The 19466-nt window shown below is 52.0% G+C and overlaps 1 protein-coding gene across 5 annotated transcripts in view; it reads right to left on the reverse strand.

Annotated features, from left to right (window-relative positions):
* TLK1 (tousled like kinase 1) overlaps positions 1-19466 on the reverse strand; it is a 1414233-nt gene that overhangs the window by 88074 nt on the left and 1306693 nt on the right. For all 5 annotated transcript variants that reach the window (XM_069616191.1, XM_069616192.1, XM_069616193.1 and 2 more), the window contains 2 exons: positions 5012-5123; positions 4825-4932 (listed from right to left, as the gene is read on the reverse strand). In XM_069616191.1, the coding sequence (XP_069472292.1) occupies positions 4825-4932; positions 5012-5123 (220 nt within the window). The remainder of the gene's footprint in view (positions 1-4824; positions 4933-5011; positions 5124-19466) is intronic.

The raw sequence follows: 19466 nt of genomic DNA on the forward strand, positions 1-19466 counted from the left end.
TCTATATTTTTTCGTAAAATATTTATTCACTGCTGTGAATAAATATTTAACAGTGGAATCGGGCTAAAATGTGTTCTCCAAAATCCTGGTCCTCCATACAGTGTGAAACGGCAGTGCCGCTTCTTTTGGTGGTCCACTGTCTAAGATGTCAGTGAGGTCATCCTTCTCTATTATGGCAGCCGGTTTCCCCCATCCAAGGTACTCCGTTACCTTGCTCATCACCGATCGATAAGAAGGGTCAGAGTACCCTGACACTTCTGAAATTGCAAAGTCGGTTTCTGGTGAAGTTTCCAGACCACTAGCCTCTTAATGTTTCCACAAGATTTTTCATCCTGGATTCCTCCAAGATTAATTCCTTGGGTACATTGGGGGGTCCCACCTCCTCAAATCTAGATCCCATAGACCAACGAAAACAAAAAATATCGGATTTGAGTTTTACCGAGGTAAAACAATTGCGGTGGAATTGACCGTAGTCAATTTCTCAGCAAATACATTTTTACCTCCGTCAAAAAACCTGCCCCCCAAACCGCCAGTAGCCCCACAACCCCCCCCCCCCCAATTTACCCATTCTCAGTCCTCCGCCGCCTTTCCTGTCCCCTGCAGCGGCAGCTCGGTCCTAACACGGGTCGGATCGGACGCCAAAGGGTCCCCTTTTCTTTTTGGGTACCCCACTTCTGATGTTGGGTATTTTCGGCAGCAATCGAATGGTACTGGATGAAATTTGTCAAATGTACCATTCAATAGATTATTTTTTTTTTTTTACACATTGGGTATTTTGAAATAATCAGGTCTTGGCAGAGTCTTAAAAGTCTGATTCCTCGACAGGAGGTATGAAAACCTTTGAAGGCACAGATGGTGTTGAAGAAGCGGCGTCAAGGGCCCCTCCAGTTTCAATGAATGCTTCGACACAGGCTTCGAAGGCCCAGGTGCCTGATCTCTCGGACTTCTGCCCGTGTCTCAAGGAAGACTGCTTTGACAAAAGTCGAGGAGACTTTCTTCCTGAGATCTCTGGTGTGCGGGAAGCTGAGCAAACAGGCACCCTGCCAGTCTCGTCAGATGCAGTGGTTTTAGGAGACTTTTTCAGCTCTTTCAGATGGGCGCTCGGAGGGACACTCGGAGGAGCTTTTTGAAATACTGCCAACATTTTTAACCCATTCTTTTCCCAGTTAGCCAGGGACACCGACTTACCTGGGAAAGTAACAGTTCTGTCAGGTGAAGAGGAAGACGACGACCTGTGGTCGCGCTTTGACTTCTTAATGGGAGGATGACGAGTGTCGAGACCGTGACATCTAGCGCTTTTGATGTTTTGCATGCTTTTTCATAGGAAGACCTACCTCGAGTCATCCGAAGACCTCCTTTTAGAAGGGGTATCAGAAGGGGATTTTGATGGGGGCCTACCTGCCACAAGTTTCCTCTTCCTCTCTCGAAAGGCCTTCAGAGTCAGTGATTGGCAGGAACCGCAGTCATCCACTCTATGGTCCGCTCCCAAGAAGCACAAACTGACTCGATGCAGGTCTGTTATAGACATTTTTGCCCCATAATCAGAACACAGCTTGAACTCTGTCTTAGGTATCTACATCATTTTCGATTTCTCGAAGAAATGCAGTTAAATTTAGCTGAGGCAAAGATCTGTCCGAAGCTTGCTGGCATGCAGAAAAACAGAACTGAGGCAACGGTTGCCACGCATGCTTATACCAGCATCGACGATACGGCCGAGAGCAGGACAGAGGCAGTCGAGGGCCACGACTCAATGCTGCATGGCTCCCGATATTATAAAAAAAATCCCAAGCAAGCTGCAAGTAGACTGGACTATCAAAGATGAGGAATACGTGGGAGGACAATACATTCGAAAGAAGCACCCCTCTCATCCATACCTTAAACACCTCCCAAAGTGTAGAACTCATCTGCACTGAGCCCTTATTTGTGAAGAATTCAGCAATGCCACAGCGTAATGTCTCTGCTAAGTGTGCATCCGTTAACACAGCTGGGGCCATCTTCCATGGCGGCCTAGTCCTAGGGCAATGTGCGAGCACCAATGACAGCACAACAGGGAAGTGGTGAGAATGTTCGGGGACAGATGCTACAGTCCTGGACCCCCGAAGAAATCTGGAAGGCAAGCAACCAGAGGTCTAGATGTGACCCAGAATCATGCACTGATGAATAATAGGTGTATTCTCTCACACACGGGTGTAGTTCACGCCACACATCCACAAGGGGAAAGTATAACTGTCGGATTGTCTGGGCCGCTCTGGTCAGCAACATCGGGACACAAGATGTTCTATCCACTTGAGTGTCTAGGACAGTATTGAAGCCCCCTCCCCAAATAATCAACACCCCATCAGGATTTGTCAAAGTGACCGAAATTGGCTGGTAGAACTCCAGATCATCCATGTCCGGACCATATGCATTAACCAATACAACCCGGTTACCTGCCAGGGCCCCCATACCATGACAGCGACCCTGCGGGCCCACACAGCTAGTGACCTGAAACCCCAGAGAGTTATGCACAAGAGTAAGAACACCCTGTAAATGTGAGTAGTCTGTTTAAGATCTCTAAGGGTCCAATCTGCGTGCAAACGTTTCATGCACCCTTCACAATGCATGAGTTTCCTATAACAAATATTTTGGGTCCATGCCTGTCAATATAAGAAAGTATTTTCCTGTCCTTAACAGGATTATTGAGCACACGTACCTTCCATGTAAGCAGTTTAAGCGGAGGGCTGCTTCCCCCCGTGCCATCATCCACATGGTCACATGCGTTCACCCTCCCACTCATTGTACCCATTGATGATGTAGTTATAGCTGCCGTCAGTATGACGGTCAAACATTTTAACTTTTGAACCCTGTCCTGCACTTTCCACCCCCCCCTTCCATCAACCCACCCCAACTTTACAGTGTACCCCATATCATGGCACCTTCGGAACATCAGGTAGAATGATGCATACACCAACTGAACCCTGGAATTCTACAATGTCCAGCAGAGCATCTGTAGTGGCTTGGCAGAGCATTTAAATACAGTGGCAAGATCATCAGTACCAGACAGTACCTCTAATCAGTCGCCAGACCGATCGTGCCGTTGAGGATTCTCGTTCTTTCACTCCTGTATCTGAATCTCGACCAGTCGGGACGGCTATAGACCTTCCGCTGTACGCCACAGCCTCCTCAGGGGATTAAAAATGTACACTCCCACCATGCTTTGTGCACAAGTTGGCTGGAAACAGCATGGCTTACTTTATCTGCCTGTCTCGCAGGAGACGCTTGACGTGATCATATGTGCGTCTTGCAGCCTGGAACACCCGGAAGAGAAATCCAGGTAAATGTGCACTCTGGCGGATTTATGCAGCAGTGTTCCTTTATACCTCGCCAGCTTCAGGATCCCAGTCTCGATAGTTTAGCAATCTTGCGATGATCGTGGGTGGTGGCGCCAAGGGTTTAGGGAGAAGGACCAATGAGTGATGCACCCTTTCAACTAAATACTGTGCAGAGAACTGTGCATCACTAAATATAGTTTTCAACAACCACTCCACAAATGGCTGAATGGGACCTTGGACGGCTTTCGCTGGAAGCCTCACTATCCCGACTTTGTTCTGGCAGGAGCGGGATTCCAAGTCATCACATTTTGTGCGTAACGCCTGGAGCGCCTTCATAAAGACTTGTAGGTCTTGGCAATGCGTCCGCACTGTGTCTTCTAAGTCGCTGACCTGTGTTTCCACCACTGTATTCCGGCCACATTCCTTATCTAATATAGTACGCAGGGAATTGACGTTGGCAACAATGTAATCCAGTTTAGAGTTCAGTGAGGCAAAGCCCGCCTGCATCGCCGTCATGTAAGGATCCATGATGGAAATGCTGGAGGGACTGTCCTCGCTCTCTCTCACCAGTGCTACGACCAGCGTGGCGTCTCTTCGTGGGGTAATGGTGTATGATTCATGTGCATGGTGCCCTTCTTGTTTTACCCGTTGCCACAGGTCATTTCAGCAGGGACCCACTGCAGTGTCCCTCAATCACTGGAGCTCAAAGTTTCCTCAGATCTATATCCAACAATGGCAGTCCCAACCAGAGCCCGTAATCCGCCTGAGGCACGCTGGGGCACGCTTCCTCTAAACTGCCGAGCAGTGTCTGCCACCAGCTGTTGCCAAAAATACACCCCCTGGACAGGACTGAGACACAAGTGTCCCACAACACAAGTCTGCTCCTCCAGACCCCACCTGATCCGCCCCAATACAATATCACAACTGCAGCAACAATGCCCCAAAGGAGTAGTTTTATGGCTCAGCGCACCAGTAACTCCACGCTCACCTTGGGTAACCCCGCCAGGACCGCAGCAGCAACTGCGGCCACCTGCTCGCGTGCCAATGTCCTCCAGTGCTCACTTCACCTGCCATACCTGCTGTTCAAGGAGGTGCGCAGGCTCGGCAGGCAGGATATATACTACGGTTATGGTGTGCAGCTCACACCCGCCGCTGGACCGCCTTTCCCACAGGATCCGCCGTTGGCTCAAAGAGATACAGGCACTCCAGCAATCACCAGGCCTCCAGCTCAAGTAAGGATCCCGGCGTCGCCGCCCGCCACCACTCTCAGCCACCAGGTCTACGGCCACCAACATCCGATCTGCCTGAAATTAACCAGAATGTTGCCGGCACCCTAAGGATACAGGGACTTGCCCTCGAATTTCTCAGCCTTGCCAGCCAACAGTATATCAAATCAGGATTGTATTGGACTCAGGGCTGCCAGATTAAGCAGCCATATCTGTTGCTGCTCAGCAGCAGCCCCCCAAAATAGGTTTCAATTATGGTACAATTTAAAATGTACAGCGTTGCTTACCTTGGCTTCATTGCTCACAACAGGTTTCACTGGGAACTGCACCTCTGTAGCTTTTAATATTGTATTTTCTTGTAGGATATCTTGCTGGGATTGATTGTGACCAAATGGCTGAAAAACAACAACATAATTGAATTTCCAAAATATCACTACTGCTTTATTTTTATAGATGAATGTTTTATTTTATTACCTTTCGACCATAAAGACACTGAAAGAATATGACACCGATCGACCATACATCAACTTTATTAGAAATCTTTGGTGGTTCTTTGCCTACCACAAAGCATTCAGGAGGCAGGTACCTGTAATAAGTAATGATAATGTGTGGTTACAAAGGATTACATACAAATGTACAGCATATCAAATATGAATATATACAAGATGCACACAAACACCACTCAAACGGCTCAGGAAGTAATATTTTTCCAGCTTTTTCAAAAAAACGTTTTTTTTTGGGGAAAGACTGGTTGATAACATAAAAGGGTAGATTAGATGAGAAGAGATTATAAAACATCATTACTTAACATAATAGCATTTGTGATTGTATCTGCTTAGATTCAAATGCTGTGCATATAGTCTGACATCTAGTGGAAACCGCAGAGTATTGCATCTTGTCTTTCGAGGATTGAAAGGGGACGTCGACATGGGCGTGCCTGTAACACTATGCCTAACTTGACATGTAGTGTACCCAAAATCCCTTGCGCGTCAAGGTCCCTCCGATTGTATTTATTCTTCTGTAAGGGATCCTTATGACTATCATGAGTACAGAGAGAAGAAGTAGTGAGATATCTATGTTCCTTCCATCCGAGCGGGGAGTAAGGGCGGGTGCATGTGATTCTAAGCAGATACAATCATCAGAAATGCTATTACGGTAATTAATGCATGTCTTCTGATGCTTGTGAATCTGCTTATAATCACATGCTGTGCATAGACTAGCGAGCAGTAACGCAAGTTGGTGGTGGGATGGGAGAAGGAACAGTAGTGAAAAGATGTCTTAGTACTGCTTGTCCCACCTGAGAATCAGACCTAGAGTGAGTGTCTAGGCAATAGTGTTTTGTAAAGGCGTGTACAGAACTCCAGGTTGCTACTTTGCAAACGGACTCAAGAGGAACATTTGCAATGAACGCTATGGAAGCCCCAGTGCCTCGAGTAGAGTGTGCTCTAGGCTTGAAGGGCAGATCTCTCTTGGCAAGAGTGTAGCAGAGTGTGATGCAATTGACAATCCACCTAGAGATGGCGGATTTAGAGACAGGATCCCCTTCTCTACCAACCGCCACTGATGCGAAAAACTGGTTAGTCTTCCTTAGTAGTTTAGTTCTTTACAGATAGTACATGACTGCCCTGCATACATCTAGTGTGTGTAGGCTTCTTTCCACCACGTTAGTGGGGTTCTGGAAGAATGTTGGTAGTTCTATTGACTGGTTCACATGGAACTTAGAAATAAATGTGGGCGCAAACCTAGGGTGAGTGCGCAGCACCACCTTGTCTCTGAATTGTGAAAAGGGTCTAGAATTGAACGTGCCTGTAGTTCACTGATTCTCCTTATTGAAGTGACTGCCACTAGGAAGGCGGTCTTGCAAGTGAGTGCTTTGAGACGTTACCTGTGCATAGGTTCAAAGGTAGACCCCATAAGTCTGGTTAATACCACATTTAGGTCCCGTCCGGGATATGGGTTAGAAATGGGGGGATACATTCTTTTAACCCTTTGCATGAAAGCTTTAATAACTGGGATCTTCCACCACAACACTTTATGTTGGGATGTGGTATAGGCTGAAAGTGCAGCTAAGTGAACCTTCAAAGAATTAAAAACTAGACCCAAGTCTAGTAGGTGAGTCAGGTATAATACAATATGAGTAGGAGAGCAGTCAATGGGATTGATGCTCTTGGAATTGCACCAGATGTCGAAGCGTTTCCATTTATTGGAATAGCAATGTCTGGTGTTAGGCTTTCTTGCTTCCCTAAGTATATTTCATGCATCTCTGAGGAAGTTGGAGATGCCCGAACTTTATGATCACAGAAACCAGGTTGTTAAGTTGAGTGTCTACGGGCATGGATGTAGTGTTTACCCCTTGTCCTGAGATAGCATGTTGTATGGACAAGGTAGTTTCATCGGAGGAGAGTGACATTTCCATCAGATGGGAGAACCAGGGTTGGCAGTGTTAGGCAGAATCCTGTGCAGTGCCCTTAGGGACCACTACACACAATTAAGACTACAGGTGGCAATACAAGTTTTACCTTTGGTACAAGCCTGTACTACTTTGTCAGAGTGGTAGCAGTGGCGGAGCAGCCAGGCTTATCTCAAGAGTATATGAGCAGTAGCAGAGATTGCACAAATGGACCACAATTACTGTGACTCAAGCAAACACTGACTCAAGGTTTCAGGTAGAAAAATATAAGTACATTTATTTTTAAACCATTCGTTATAAACACAACACTTCTATTAAACTTAAACACAAACCATACGTTAAATATACTACAACTACCCAATTCACTTTGTATAGTATATCTCAAGGTAAGTACCCTGTCTTTGAATGAACCAGTGTTATGAACAAAACACTTCACCGTGAATACGATTGCGATCACTTTTTGACAGTTCGGTCTACTAAATAAACGCATATCCGTGACATGAAATGCTACCGGGCAAAAACACACTTAACACCTGAGATACCAGAGGGAGTTGGAGGCAAAAATCGCAGGTAATATTTTGGTTAGGCAGACAGAATCGAGAAATACTCAGAGACAAAAGTTCAAAAGTCAAAGGGCCGGAGCCAGGGTCAAGTAACACCGGGGGCCTGTTGCCGAAGATCACACAGTCAGATAGTTCACGATTCAACGTACCCAAGAGTACTTCGATATTGTCAATGTTCGGAAGCAAAAGTTATAAGGAGGGAAGACAAGGGCAAGCCTTGGGAATGAAGAAAAGGGGTTCACCCAGTTTCCTCAAGCAGAACAGTACCTTATTCCAATGGTGCAGCTGGGGCCCTGGCAGTTTTTCCTGTTGGTTTCCCGCAGACGCACGATTCCTGGAGCTTCGTTGTGAAGGACGACGTCTGAAGGGGGTCTGCACCACACGGGGATGAAGCCGGCAGCAGCGACAACGAATAAAAGGTGCGTTCCTTAAAAACAGGAGAGGCTCTTCAAATGGCTATCCGGACCACTACAGCCGTGTGCAGCGATTTCGACCAAGGAAGAGGATCCTCTGACTGTGGAAGTTGAGCTGGTTATCCCCACAGGGCTCAAGGGAAGACGACTCCGGACTGGATCTTCTCTTAGTCGTTGAAGGGTAGATAGCTCAGGACTGCAGCAGGGCTTCACTGGGATGGGATAGTTGCAGCAGCCGTCGTTCTCTCTGCTTCTCTTCGGTTCCTTGTAGTTCCAGTGGCGACTCTCTGACTTCCAGCCCAAGAGACCTGCCTTTTATGCGCAAAACCCCCATTCACACAGCCTGGCTGTCAATCACCCAGCAGGGGGTTGTCCAGCCGGACAGCCACCTCAGCCAATCATGGCAAAGTGCGACTTGGGTTTCCTAGGATAGGCGGGGGGTTGGTAGGGGGGAGAGGAGTAAGAGGGAGGACTAAACAAATTTCCCTGACCATGTTATCCAGAGACTGTTCCCCTTGGATCGATTGAGGGTACCTGGAAGTGTAATCTGGGCATTGCGAGTTCTCCAGAGTTGCGAACAAGTCAATCTCTAGGAAGCCCCATTCTGCGAAAACGTTGGACTGTCTTTGTGTCGTCCCCATTCGTACTCTAAGGGCAATGAGAAGTCTCTGCTGAGCATGTCTGCCAGAAGATTGAGTTCCCATGGAACGTGTTGAGACTATAGAAACATGTGTTTGAGAGCCCATTTCCAAATGTTGCTTGACAGTTTGGACAGCCCTGGAGAGCGAGTGCCCCCTTGCTTGTTCAGGTAGTACATGGTCGCAGTGCTGTCCTTGAGGATCAGTAATGTCTTTCTGTGCAACTGTGTCTAAAAGGCCTTCAGTGCTTTGAACACTGCTAACAGCTCCAACAGGTTTATGTGGTTGGATGCTAATGCTGGGGACCAAACGCTGTGCGCCGTCTGTTGGAGGAGGTGAGCCCCCCCCCACCCGTGAGAGATGCGTCCGTCGTGAGAGTGGCTTCTACTGCAGGGGTGGTGAAGGTTTTCCCCTTCAAGAGGTTCTCTCTCCACCACCACTGCAGAGAGAGAACAAGGGCCGCTGAGACAACCACTTGATCATCCCACTCTTGCATGGGGCGCATGTGCAAACGCGTGTGAGGAACCAAGTAAATGCAGGATACCATCATCCCTAAAAGTAGCATGGCCTTGCGTACTGTCACCTCTCGACCGGCTACATATTGAGGGATCTGAAACCGCATGTTTTGTACACTCTCGTTGGAGGGGAAGACAAGACCGTCTTCTGTCCGAATTAGAGCCCCCAGAAACTGCTGGACTTGGCTGGTGTCGAGGATCAATTTCTTCTCGTTTATGGAGAATTGTAGAATGAATAAGAGGTCCATCGTCCTTTGGGTGTTTGACAGGCATGTTTCCGTAGGAGTCCCCTGTTATGAGACAATTGCCGAGGTAAGAATAAACTGGGATGGATTGCCTGCTCAGGTAAGCGACTGCAACTGCCTGCACCTTTGTAAATACCCTTGGGGCTGAGGCAATGCCGAAGGGAAGGACTTTGAACTGATACGGTTTGTCCTCTATCGTGAGCCTTAGGTATTTTCTGTGTGCCGGCAACATGGAAATATGAAGGTATGCATCTTTTATGTCCAATGTTGCCATGTAATCCACCTAAAACAGTAGAGGAATTACTTCTTGCAGCGTTACCATAAAAAACATTTGGGGTTTGCCAAATTTGTTCACTGGGCGCAAGTCTCGCACAGGGCGAGATCCTTTTTGGGTACAAGGAAGTACACTGAATAAATATCCTGGTTTACCTGTAGAACAGGGACTTCGATTACGCCCTTTTCCTGCAGGATCTCAACCTCTTGCAGCAGGATCTTCTGCTGTTAACGCCTGGACTTTGGAAGTCTGAATCGAGGTGGCCTGCTGAACTCTATGCAATAACCGTGGGCGACGGTCTTGAGCACCCACTGGTCTGTGGTAATCCTCTCCCATGTGTGCAGGAATGATGTTATGCATCCCCTGACCGTGGAGGCATGTGAGGGGAACCGGATTTGAGAGTCATTTCTGACTGGAGGCCGGGGAGCATCTGGGGGTGGCATTGCGACCCCTTCCTTTCCCAGGGTGTTGTCATCTGGGTGGATATGGATTAGAGGCAGCAGACCCCAGTCCTGAGGACCAATTGTTACCCAAACTATATTGGTTACGTGGGGAACAATAATAGGACTGTCTGCGAAAGGAGCAGCGATAACCTCCCCCCTCTCTGTTGGAAGGGCCTTTCAGTGATCTGATTCATAGATTTCAAAGTGTCGTGTTCTTTCTTGGCAGTTTCCAGCACCTCATCAACAGCCTTGGCAAATAGGTTAGAGTGCCACCAGTTTGTTGATAAGCGACCCTTGTGGCTCGGGTTTGAACCTTCAGTTCTTTAACCAGGGCTGACGTTTCAGAAGGGTACCCTGGGCGAGTTGTACCTGCTGGCTCAGCAGCATCTAAGGTGTTTGAGGATGTTATGGTTTACTTGCTTACCCTCCGACACAATTGTAAGCAGGCAAGAACGCACTGGTTCGTGGACCTCCTGCATGCCCTCTTGCAGCAGGTTCCATTGGAAATCAGAATAGCTGGCCAACAGCGTGGTATTGTTGGTTATCCGGGTGGAATAAGCTGCCGCAGTATTGATTCTCTTCCCAAGAGCATACCATTTTTTTACATTCCTTGTCCGGCGATCCCTCGCCTGTGGACAAGGGCACCAATGCCCTTTTCCTTGCTGTCGTGACCACAAGAGAATCCGGGCTGGCATGACCCGGAATATAGAGGGGGTCAGTAGAGGAGGGGTGAAAATGTTTCTCCACCCGAGGGTTTACAGCCCTGGTTTGTGAAGGTGTTAGGAAGGCAGGGGCCTTCTTAGTAAAGGGATAGCCTGGCTGGCAGGGGCCTTCTCCTTTAAAATGTCCTCCACAAAATCAGAATCTTGCACCGTCTTTTGCGTGGTTATCTGGAAATATTCGGCTGCTTTTTTTTCAGATTGGCATTAAATGCCATCTGGTCACCTATAGGAAGTAGGTTATCCACTGCCTGTTCATCCCCCCCCATACGGATTCTGATCAGTGGCACCCTTCTGACCTGGAGACTGCATCCAAACAGTAATGCTTGCGACTAGAGCTTGGATCTCGCTGACCCTGCGCGCTGAAGTGAGGCCGACCACCAGGGCCTTTTTTTTTTTTTTTTAAACTTTGTTTTATTAGCATTTTCATAATAGAACAAACTGGCATGAAACCTTTTCAGCAAAGATGGAACAAGTTACTTACCTGTAACTGTTGTTCTCCAGCATGGGTCTGGCATGGATTCACATGCTCATGAATATTCCCCGTCGTCAGGCTGGGAATCCTCGGTAAAGAAAAAACCAGTATCAGTTTCGTTTCTGATCTGTCTTTCGTAGTAATAACCAATCACTGGTCTCTGCGTCATACTGACCACAGCCAATGACTGCCCTCTACCCAAGCACCGCCTCTGGCAGCCATCTTCAGATTTGGAAGCACGTGAAGTGGCAGTATGACCAAGTGAAGAGCCGCAGAGGGGTAGGCGGGAGGGTTCGCATGTGAATCCATGCCAGACCCATGCTGGAGAACAACAGTTACAGGTAAGTAACTTGTTCCTTCTCCAGCATGGGGTCTGGCATGGATTCACATGCTCATGAATAAAGAATACATAGCAGTACACACATGCACAACCACGGGAGGTGGCAAAGGCTCAACATTAAGCATCACATAAACTCAACATTAAGCATCTTACCTCCTCACCAGGCTCACCTCAGGCGAACAGGTTGCGCAGCACTGCTTGGCCGACCCTGGACTCCTCCCTGGAATCCCGGTCGACGCAGTAGAATTTCGTGAAGGTGTGCGTCGACCTCCACGTAGCAGCCCTGCATATGTCCAGCAGGGGCACACCAGATAGGAACGCCGTGGTAGCTGCGATCGCTCTGGTGGAATGGGCTCTCGGACGGCCAGGCAGCGGTCGGTTTGCCAACCGATGACAGTACATGATACAGCCGGAGAGCCATCTGGAAATGGAAGCCTTCGAGAGAGCCTTCCCCTGATTGACAGGTCCAAAGTTCACAAAGAGTTGTGACGTCTTCCGAAAACACTTCGTGCGGTCTACGTAGAACTTCAGCGCTCTAGCCACATCCAGCGAGTGCAAAGTCCTCTCAGCCGGCGACGAAGGCGACGGGAAGAACACAGGCAACACCAAGGGTTCGTTGAGATGGAAGTCCGACGGCACCTTGGGCATGAAGGAGGGGTGCGTCCTGAGCACTACCCTCGTGTCGTGGAAAGTCAAGTACGGGGCCTTGCAGGAAAGGGCCTGGATCTCTCCCACTCGTCGTGCGGAGGTGATGGCCACAAGAAAAGCTGTTTACCACGATAGAAACTTCAACGGGGCCGAGTGCAGAGGCTCGAACGGAGGTCCCATGAGCTTGGTCAGCACCACGTTGAGCTCCCACGCCGGGGCCGGAGCCTTCACCGGCGGGAACGATCTGAACAGTCCCTTCATGAACTCTTTCACCAGACGATGAGACCACAAGGACGTCCGCCCCGTGGTTCTGGTGTATCGGGAGATCGCAGCAAGATGAATCTTGATGGACGCGTGTGCCAGACCAGCTTTGGCCAGCGTCAGCAGGTACGGCAGTACTTGGGGAGCCGTAATCCGTAGAGGGTTAATCTTCTGTGCGTGGCACCAGACAGAGAACCTCTTCCATTTGTGTCCGTAGCATTTAAGAGTCGAGGACGCCCTGGCCTTTGCAAGAACCTCTCTGCAATCGGCCGGTATGTCGTATCCTCCAAACTCTAGCGCTGCAGGAGCCAGGCCTGCAAGTTCAGCGACTTCGGGTCGTGGTGGAGGATGGCGCCTCCTTCCCTGGAGAGTAGATCCGCGTCCGCCGGCAGCTTGATCGGCGGGGACGCTGACAAGTCCAGAAGGTCCGGGAACCATATCTGCCTCGGCCACGCAGGTGCGACGAGGATCATCCTGCACCGTGACCTCTTGAGCTGGTTGACGAGCCGGATTAGCAGAGGCAAGGGAGGGAACGCGTAGAGGAACAGGCCCTCCCAGGGGAACGAGAAAGCATCGCCCATGCTCCTCGTCTGGGGAAACCTGCTGGCGAACCTCCGGCACTTGGTGTTCGTTGCCGTCGCGAACAGGTCGATCTGGGGTGTGCCCCACCGTCGGAAGAGGCGATCCACCAGATCCTGCCGTAGTTCCCACTCGTGGCACGAGCGCAGCTCCCTGCTGAGTGAGTCGGCGATGGTGTTTTTTATCCCTGCCAGATGAAACGGTACCAGAAAAATCCCTTGGGCGACGGCCCAATGCCACAGGTCCTGCGCCTCCTTGGACAGCGCTGGGGACCTGGTTCCGCCCTGTTTCCTGATGTAAAACATGGTGGTGGTGTTGTCGGTGAAGATCCTCACCACCTTGCCCTTGAGGGACGGAAGGAAGGACCTGAGTGCCCAAAACACTGCACGGAGCTCCAGGACGTTGATATGCAGGGACTTCTCCGTCGGGAGCCAGAGTCCCCTTGCGTGCAGATTTTCGGTGTGCGCTCCCCACCCTTCCAGGGAGGCATCCGTGGTCACAGTCTCCTGGTGGGCTGGGGTCTGGAAGTCCATGCCCGCCGTCAGATGCGCGCGGGTGCCCCACCACCGTATCGCTCGTCGGAAACTCTCGTCGAGCTTGATCCTTTCCTCGAAGCTGCCCGTCGTCTGGATCCAGCGCGCATCCAGGAATGCTTGCAACGGGCGCATCCGGAGCCTGCACATGGGAATGAGGTAGATGCAGGAAGACATCATCCCGAGGAGGGACTTGATGGACCTCACCTTGGCCGCGTCGGCCACCAACATCCGTTGCACCTTGCCCAAGATGGTCCTGGTCCTCTCCTCCGACGGGGAGGCCAGAAGGGACACTGTGTCGAGCCTCGCTCCCAGAAACAGTGCGACTTGCGCGGGCACCAGGTGGGATTTGGCGTAGTTCACGGAGAATCCCAGGTCCGTGAGGAGTTGGACGGTCCTTGCCGTGTGGACCACGGCGAGCTCCCTCGTCTTGGCGCGGATGAGTCAGTCGTCCAGGTAGGGGTAGACGTGAATCCCCTCGCGGCGCAGCTGCGCCGCCACCGGTGCGAGGCACTTGGTGAATACCCTGGATGAAGACCGTAGTCCGAAGGGGAGGGCTGTGAACTGGTAATGACGCCCTTGGACCACGAATCTGAGGAATTTTCGGTGCCCCTTTAGGATGGGAATGTGGAAGTAGGCATCCTCCAAATCCAACGACGATAGGAAGTCTCCTTCCTCCAGCTGACCCAGGACGTGCTGGAGGGTGACCATCCGGAACTTCTGCGCCTTGATGAACTTGTTCAGACGTCGCAGGTCTAGGATGGGGCGCCATCCTCCCGTCTTCTTCTTCACGAGGAAGTATCGCGAGTAGACTCCGGAGCCCCAAAGCCTCTTTGGGACGAGTTCGATGGCGCCCTTTCTGAGCATCGCCTTTACCTCCAGGAGAAGTTGAGGGACGTGAAGTTCTTTCCTGGCCACGGGGGGGACGCGCGGGCACCTTCTTTGAAACTCGAGCGCGTGGCCCCGGGCCAGGGCGTCCAGCACCCAACGGTCGGTGGAGATGGACTCCCACACGCTGACGAAGCCTGCCAGCCGGCCTCCCACCGGGGTGTTCGGTGGGGGCCCGACCCCACGGCCGGTTCAATCCTGCTTGGACGCGGCCTTGCCGCCTTGACCTCCTTGGCGACGACGGCGGGGTCCGCTAGACTTGCCTCGTCCTCTGTAGGCCTCTTGCGACGACGAGCGGGCCGCTTGACGGTAGGAAGCGAAACCGCCGCCGGAACCTTTGGAGGCGCCCTTGCCTCCGCCGCTCCGAAAGGGCATTCGTCGTTGCTGCAGGACTCCAAGGGCCCTGGCCGTCTCAGTATCCGCCTTGATGGCCTGAAGGGAATCGTCCACTGTCTTCCCAAACAGGTTGTTCCCGTCGAAGGGCATGTCCAGGACTCTGGTCTGGACGTCCTGCCGAAAGTCTGTAGCTTTGAGCCATCCACGACGTCGAAGGCAAACGCCGTTGCCCAGCTGGCGGAACCCAGTGTCGGCGATGTCCGTCACCACGGTGATGGCGTGGTCCGACGCCACCTCACCTTCCTGCAGGATCTCAAGGGCCTCCGCCCTCTTGTCGTCCGGCAGAAAATCCAGCAGGGGAGCTATCTTGTACCAGAGCTCCCTGTCCTAGCGGGCCACGATAGCCAAGGCGTTGGCCGCTTTAATCGTCGTCGCTGCCGACGAGATGACTCTACGTCCCATAGCATCCAATTTCTTTCCCTCGCCGTCCGGCGGGGAAGTTGATGTGGAGGCCGCACCCCCCCCGCTTTCTTCCTGGCTGCCGCGGAGACGACGAAGTCCGGGGTAGGCTGCGCCCGGAGGCATAGGGGGGCCGTGTCCGGGACCCGGTACTTTTTCTCGTACCGGTCTCTTCTAGCTGGCGTCGTGGAAGGGTTCTTGAGGAGGGAAAGGCCCTCATCCCAAATGTCGTCCAACAGAGGCACTGCGAGGACCGTCTTCCTCTTGGCCTCGCGCCGCTGATAAAGGAAGCCTTCCTTTTTCTTCTCCTCAGGGCAGAGTTGGAAAAGCTCGGAAGCCCTGGAGATCATGGAGTGGAAAGATCCGATCTCGTCGGGCGGAGAAGCCCTGGTGGGAGGCGACGACGGAAAATCCTCGTCGTATGCCTCGTCGTCCGTACCCGTCGCTGCCGTGTCAGTCCCCGTATCATCCCCTCGGGTGGACGGGGAGGAGGGCTGGACGGGGCGCGACGGTTGAAAAGGAGGTGGTGGATGGATCCTTCTTTTCTTGGTGGGGGGGAACACCAGAAGGTCCCGGTTCTGGATCCCCCGACGGGAGAGGTTCCTCCGTCGGTAACGGTAGCCTCGTCCTTATCTCGGAGCATAAGGACTGTATGGCCAACAAAATGGCCGCCGAGTTGTCTTGCGGCGCTGGCAGAGGGGAATCCGACGGGCGAGCAGGGGCCCCGTCAGTATCCTCGATGATGTCGTCGTCGTCGTCACCTGCGTCGGGGTCCATTCCGACGGGCTGGCCTTCCTCTTACCCGACCCAGAGCGTTGGCTCGTGGTTGATGGTGCCGGGGAGGGTGCGCCCTGCCTGGCGCCCGTAGAGCCCGACCGTTCGGCGCTCCCGGTGCCAGCGGACTCGCGGTGCTTGGCCTTATGTTGGGCCCCCGTCGCCGGGGCGCCCTCAAAGGTCTTAGAAGACCGCTCGGATTTCTTCTTCTCGCCAGACGGGCTCTTAACCTCCAGCCAGTTGGCGAGACGTTGATGGCGGTCCTTCATGGTCCGTTCCGACATGTTGCCGCAAAACGCACAGTCCTTCTCCACGTGCGTCTTGTCCTCATGAAGGCAGTAAAGGCAGAAAGAGTGTTCGTCCTCCTTGAAGACGTTCTGCAGCTGGCATCCAGGGCAGACCCTGAACAGCTTTCCGGGCGTCGAGCTTCCCTTCTCCTGGGCCATCTCCGAGACCGGGCCTGAGAAGCTTCTGGAGTCCTCCGAAGCGTAGCTCGACGAAATCTTCACCCTTGAGGGGCACAGATGAATCCGACACGGGTCCCCGTTGATCGGATGTAGGATCGGTGGAGCTTGAGGCTCTTTTGACCGAAAGAATCAAAGTTTTTTGTGAAAAAGCGCAAAAAATAGCACTAACGCTCGAGAGCAATAGCACGAGGATCCCAACACATGAACGTGCGGTAAAAATCTGAAGATGGCTGCCAGAGGCGGTGCTTAGGTAGAGGGCAGTCATTGGCTGTGGTCAGTATGACGCAGAGACCAGTGATTGGTTATTACTACGAAAGACAGATCAGAAACGAAACTGATACTGGTTTTTTCTTTACCGAGGATTCCCAGCCTGACGACGGGGAATATTCATGAGCATGTGAATCCATGCCAGACCCCATGCTGGAGAAACAAAATTATACTTGCAACAGGCCTGGTGACATGCCCCCCCGCACCCACTCCCCCCACGAACCCACCACCCAAACGAACTTAGTCCCCTTTATGTCCGCTTCTTTTAAGGAGGCCGTAGAGGGCTCGATGTATCTGGAGCTTGAGAAAGAGCCTGAGCGTTGACTGCATGTGTGGCTGTGTAATGTCCGCCGTCTCCCGGGGCGTGGGCGCCCGTTCCTTCCGTGACTCTACCCTGTGGATCAGTGAACGTCCCATCCCCATGTCTGCTGTACCCCGTACCAGTTGGCTTGTAATGTGCCCAGATCATTGTTGATCATTGCCGTGAGTTTATCCATCAGGAACATGTTTTTCACTTTTTTAACCAGTCCTCCTTTGAGGGGGACTCCGGGCTCTTCCATTTCTGGGCCGGGGCCACCCATCCCACCCTCAGCATTGTTTCCCACATTCTTGGGTATCTGGCTATGTCTGCGTCCTCAAGGGGGAGGCCCAGTAGCATTGTTAGAGGGTTTAAGGGGAGCAGTTCCTCCGAGACTTCCGCGATCCAGCCTCTAACCTCCACCCAGTACGCCTGTGCTTTCGGGCAGTGCCACCACATGTGCCCTCTTGTACCGACCTGGTCGCAACCCCTTGGGCATGCAGGGGACACTCCCGTAAACATCTTCAACAATTTTGCGGGATCTCCATGCCACCCCTGAAGGATCTTGAGGTTGTGTTCCATGTTCGCTGTGAATAGGTTCCCATGGAAGGCTATTTTAAATATCATTGCCCAGGCGTCTTCAGAGATCTCCTCCCCCGCCAAGTCATTCCAAAAAGCATGGAATCTCCTCCTTTTCCCCAGGTTAACAGTGTTCAGTATTCTGTACATCCCTGAGACCGCCCCCTTCCTGGTGGTCGCTGTATCCAGGAATTTCTCAAAGGGGGTCAGCTGTCTTTTCAAATTCTGTCCCCAGGATTGATCGCATAGAATTCCCTTCAAGCGGAGATATTCAAATATGGTGAGGGACCTCTTCCCCAGGGCCTCTCTCAAATCCTCATAGGACAGAAACTCTCCTTCCCTAAACACTTGCCCCACCCACTCCATCCCCGAGTCGGACCAGGACTGTGCGTTGAGGAACTCCCTGCTTCCCAGTTTGAGGGGATGACCCCAGAGCGAGGACATTGGCGACGGCCATGTCGTTAAGTGGGCTGTCTGGGGGCCTTCCTTCCAGATCGCCCAGAGGACTCCCAAAGTTGGGTGTGATTGGAGTCTATTCGGGATGAATTTGCTTGGGGCCCACAGGAGGTCCCGAACCTTTAGCGGGTGAGCGTCCATGTCCTCTAGGTACGACCAGTATGTGCCCATCCCCTCTTTCATATGTTCCAAGAGTACGCGCAGCTGGGCAGCGCGGAAGTAGAGTTGAAAGTCTGGCAGCCCAAACCCTCCCTCGGCAAGGTCAGGACGGCCTTTGCGGTTCTCGGGGTCCTACCCTGCCATATAAATTCCCGCACCGCGTTCTGGAGGACCCTGAAGGTTTGGTCGGGGACTTTAGTCGGGAGGGCGGTAAAGAGGTATTGTAAGCGCGGGAGCATGTTCATCTTCACCGCCGTCATCCGACCGTACCATGACAGAATCATTGCCCCCCCCACCTCCTAAGATCTGCAGTGACCCTTGATACAACAGGATCATAATTGGCCTGGGCGAGGTTGGACAGGTCCCGGGTAAGAAGGACTCCCAGGTATCGACTCGAGACCTTCCCTATTGTTATCCCTTCCAGACTGACAAGCGGATCCAGGACCGGGTCCAGGGATCTCATGGGGAGCAGAACAGATTTAGAGGCATTAATCTTAAGGCCCGAGAGGCGACCAAAGGCTGCCATCAGGGACAGGAGGGGGGGAAGCGAGGACACCGGGTCCACCAGGTAGGCCAGGATATCATCCGCGAACAGGGAGAGTTTGAATTCCACTTCGCCTCGCCTTATCCCCCTTATGTCCGAGTGAGGTCTGACCGCAATGGCCAGGGGTTCCATGGAGAGGACGTAGATCAAAGGGGACAATGGGCAACCCTGCCTTGTTCCCCGCGAGAGGGGGAATGGTTCTGACAACCTGCCGTTCATTTGGACCCTAGCCCTTGGGGCCCTATATAACGCCGCCACCCATTTTCTAATGTGTGACCCAAAGCCCATTTTCCGGAGGGTGAGTTCCATGAATCTCCACTCCACCCTGTCGAACGCCTTTTCCGAATCGAGGGACAGGACGCTTGCGTCTAGGTCAGACACCTGTGCATAGTGGAGTAGATCAATAGTTTTACGGATGTTATCTGAGCCCTGTCTTCCCCTGGTGAACCCCACCTGGTCACCATGTATCAGTTTCGGCAGGATCCCCCTCCACCCGCCCCCCTATCACCTTGGCCAGGATTTTTACGTCAGTGTTCAACAAAGAAAATGGGCGGTAAAAGGAACACTCCGCGGGGTCCCTGCCCTCCTTGGAGAGAACCACTATGATTGCCTCCATCATGGAGTCCGGGAGGGAGCCCCCCCCTCC

The sequence above is a fragment of the Ambystoma mexicanum genome, chromosome 9, assembly GCF_040938575.1.
Source record: "Ambystoma mexicanum isolate Mex_15411 chromosome 9, UKY_AmexF1_1, whole genome shotgun sequence".
Taxonomy (NCBI): domain Eukaryota; kingdom Metazoa; phylum Chordata; class Amphibia; order Caudata; family Ambystomatidae; genus Ambystoma; species Ambystoma mexicanum.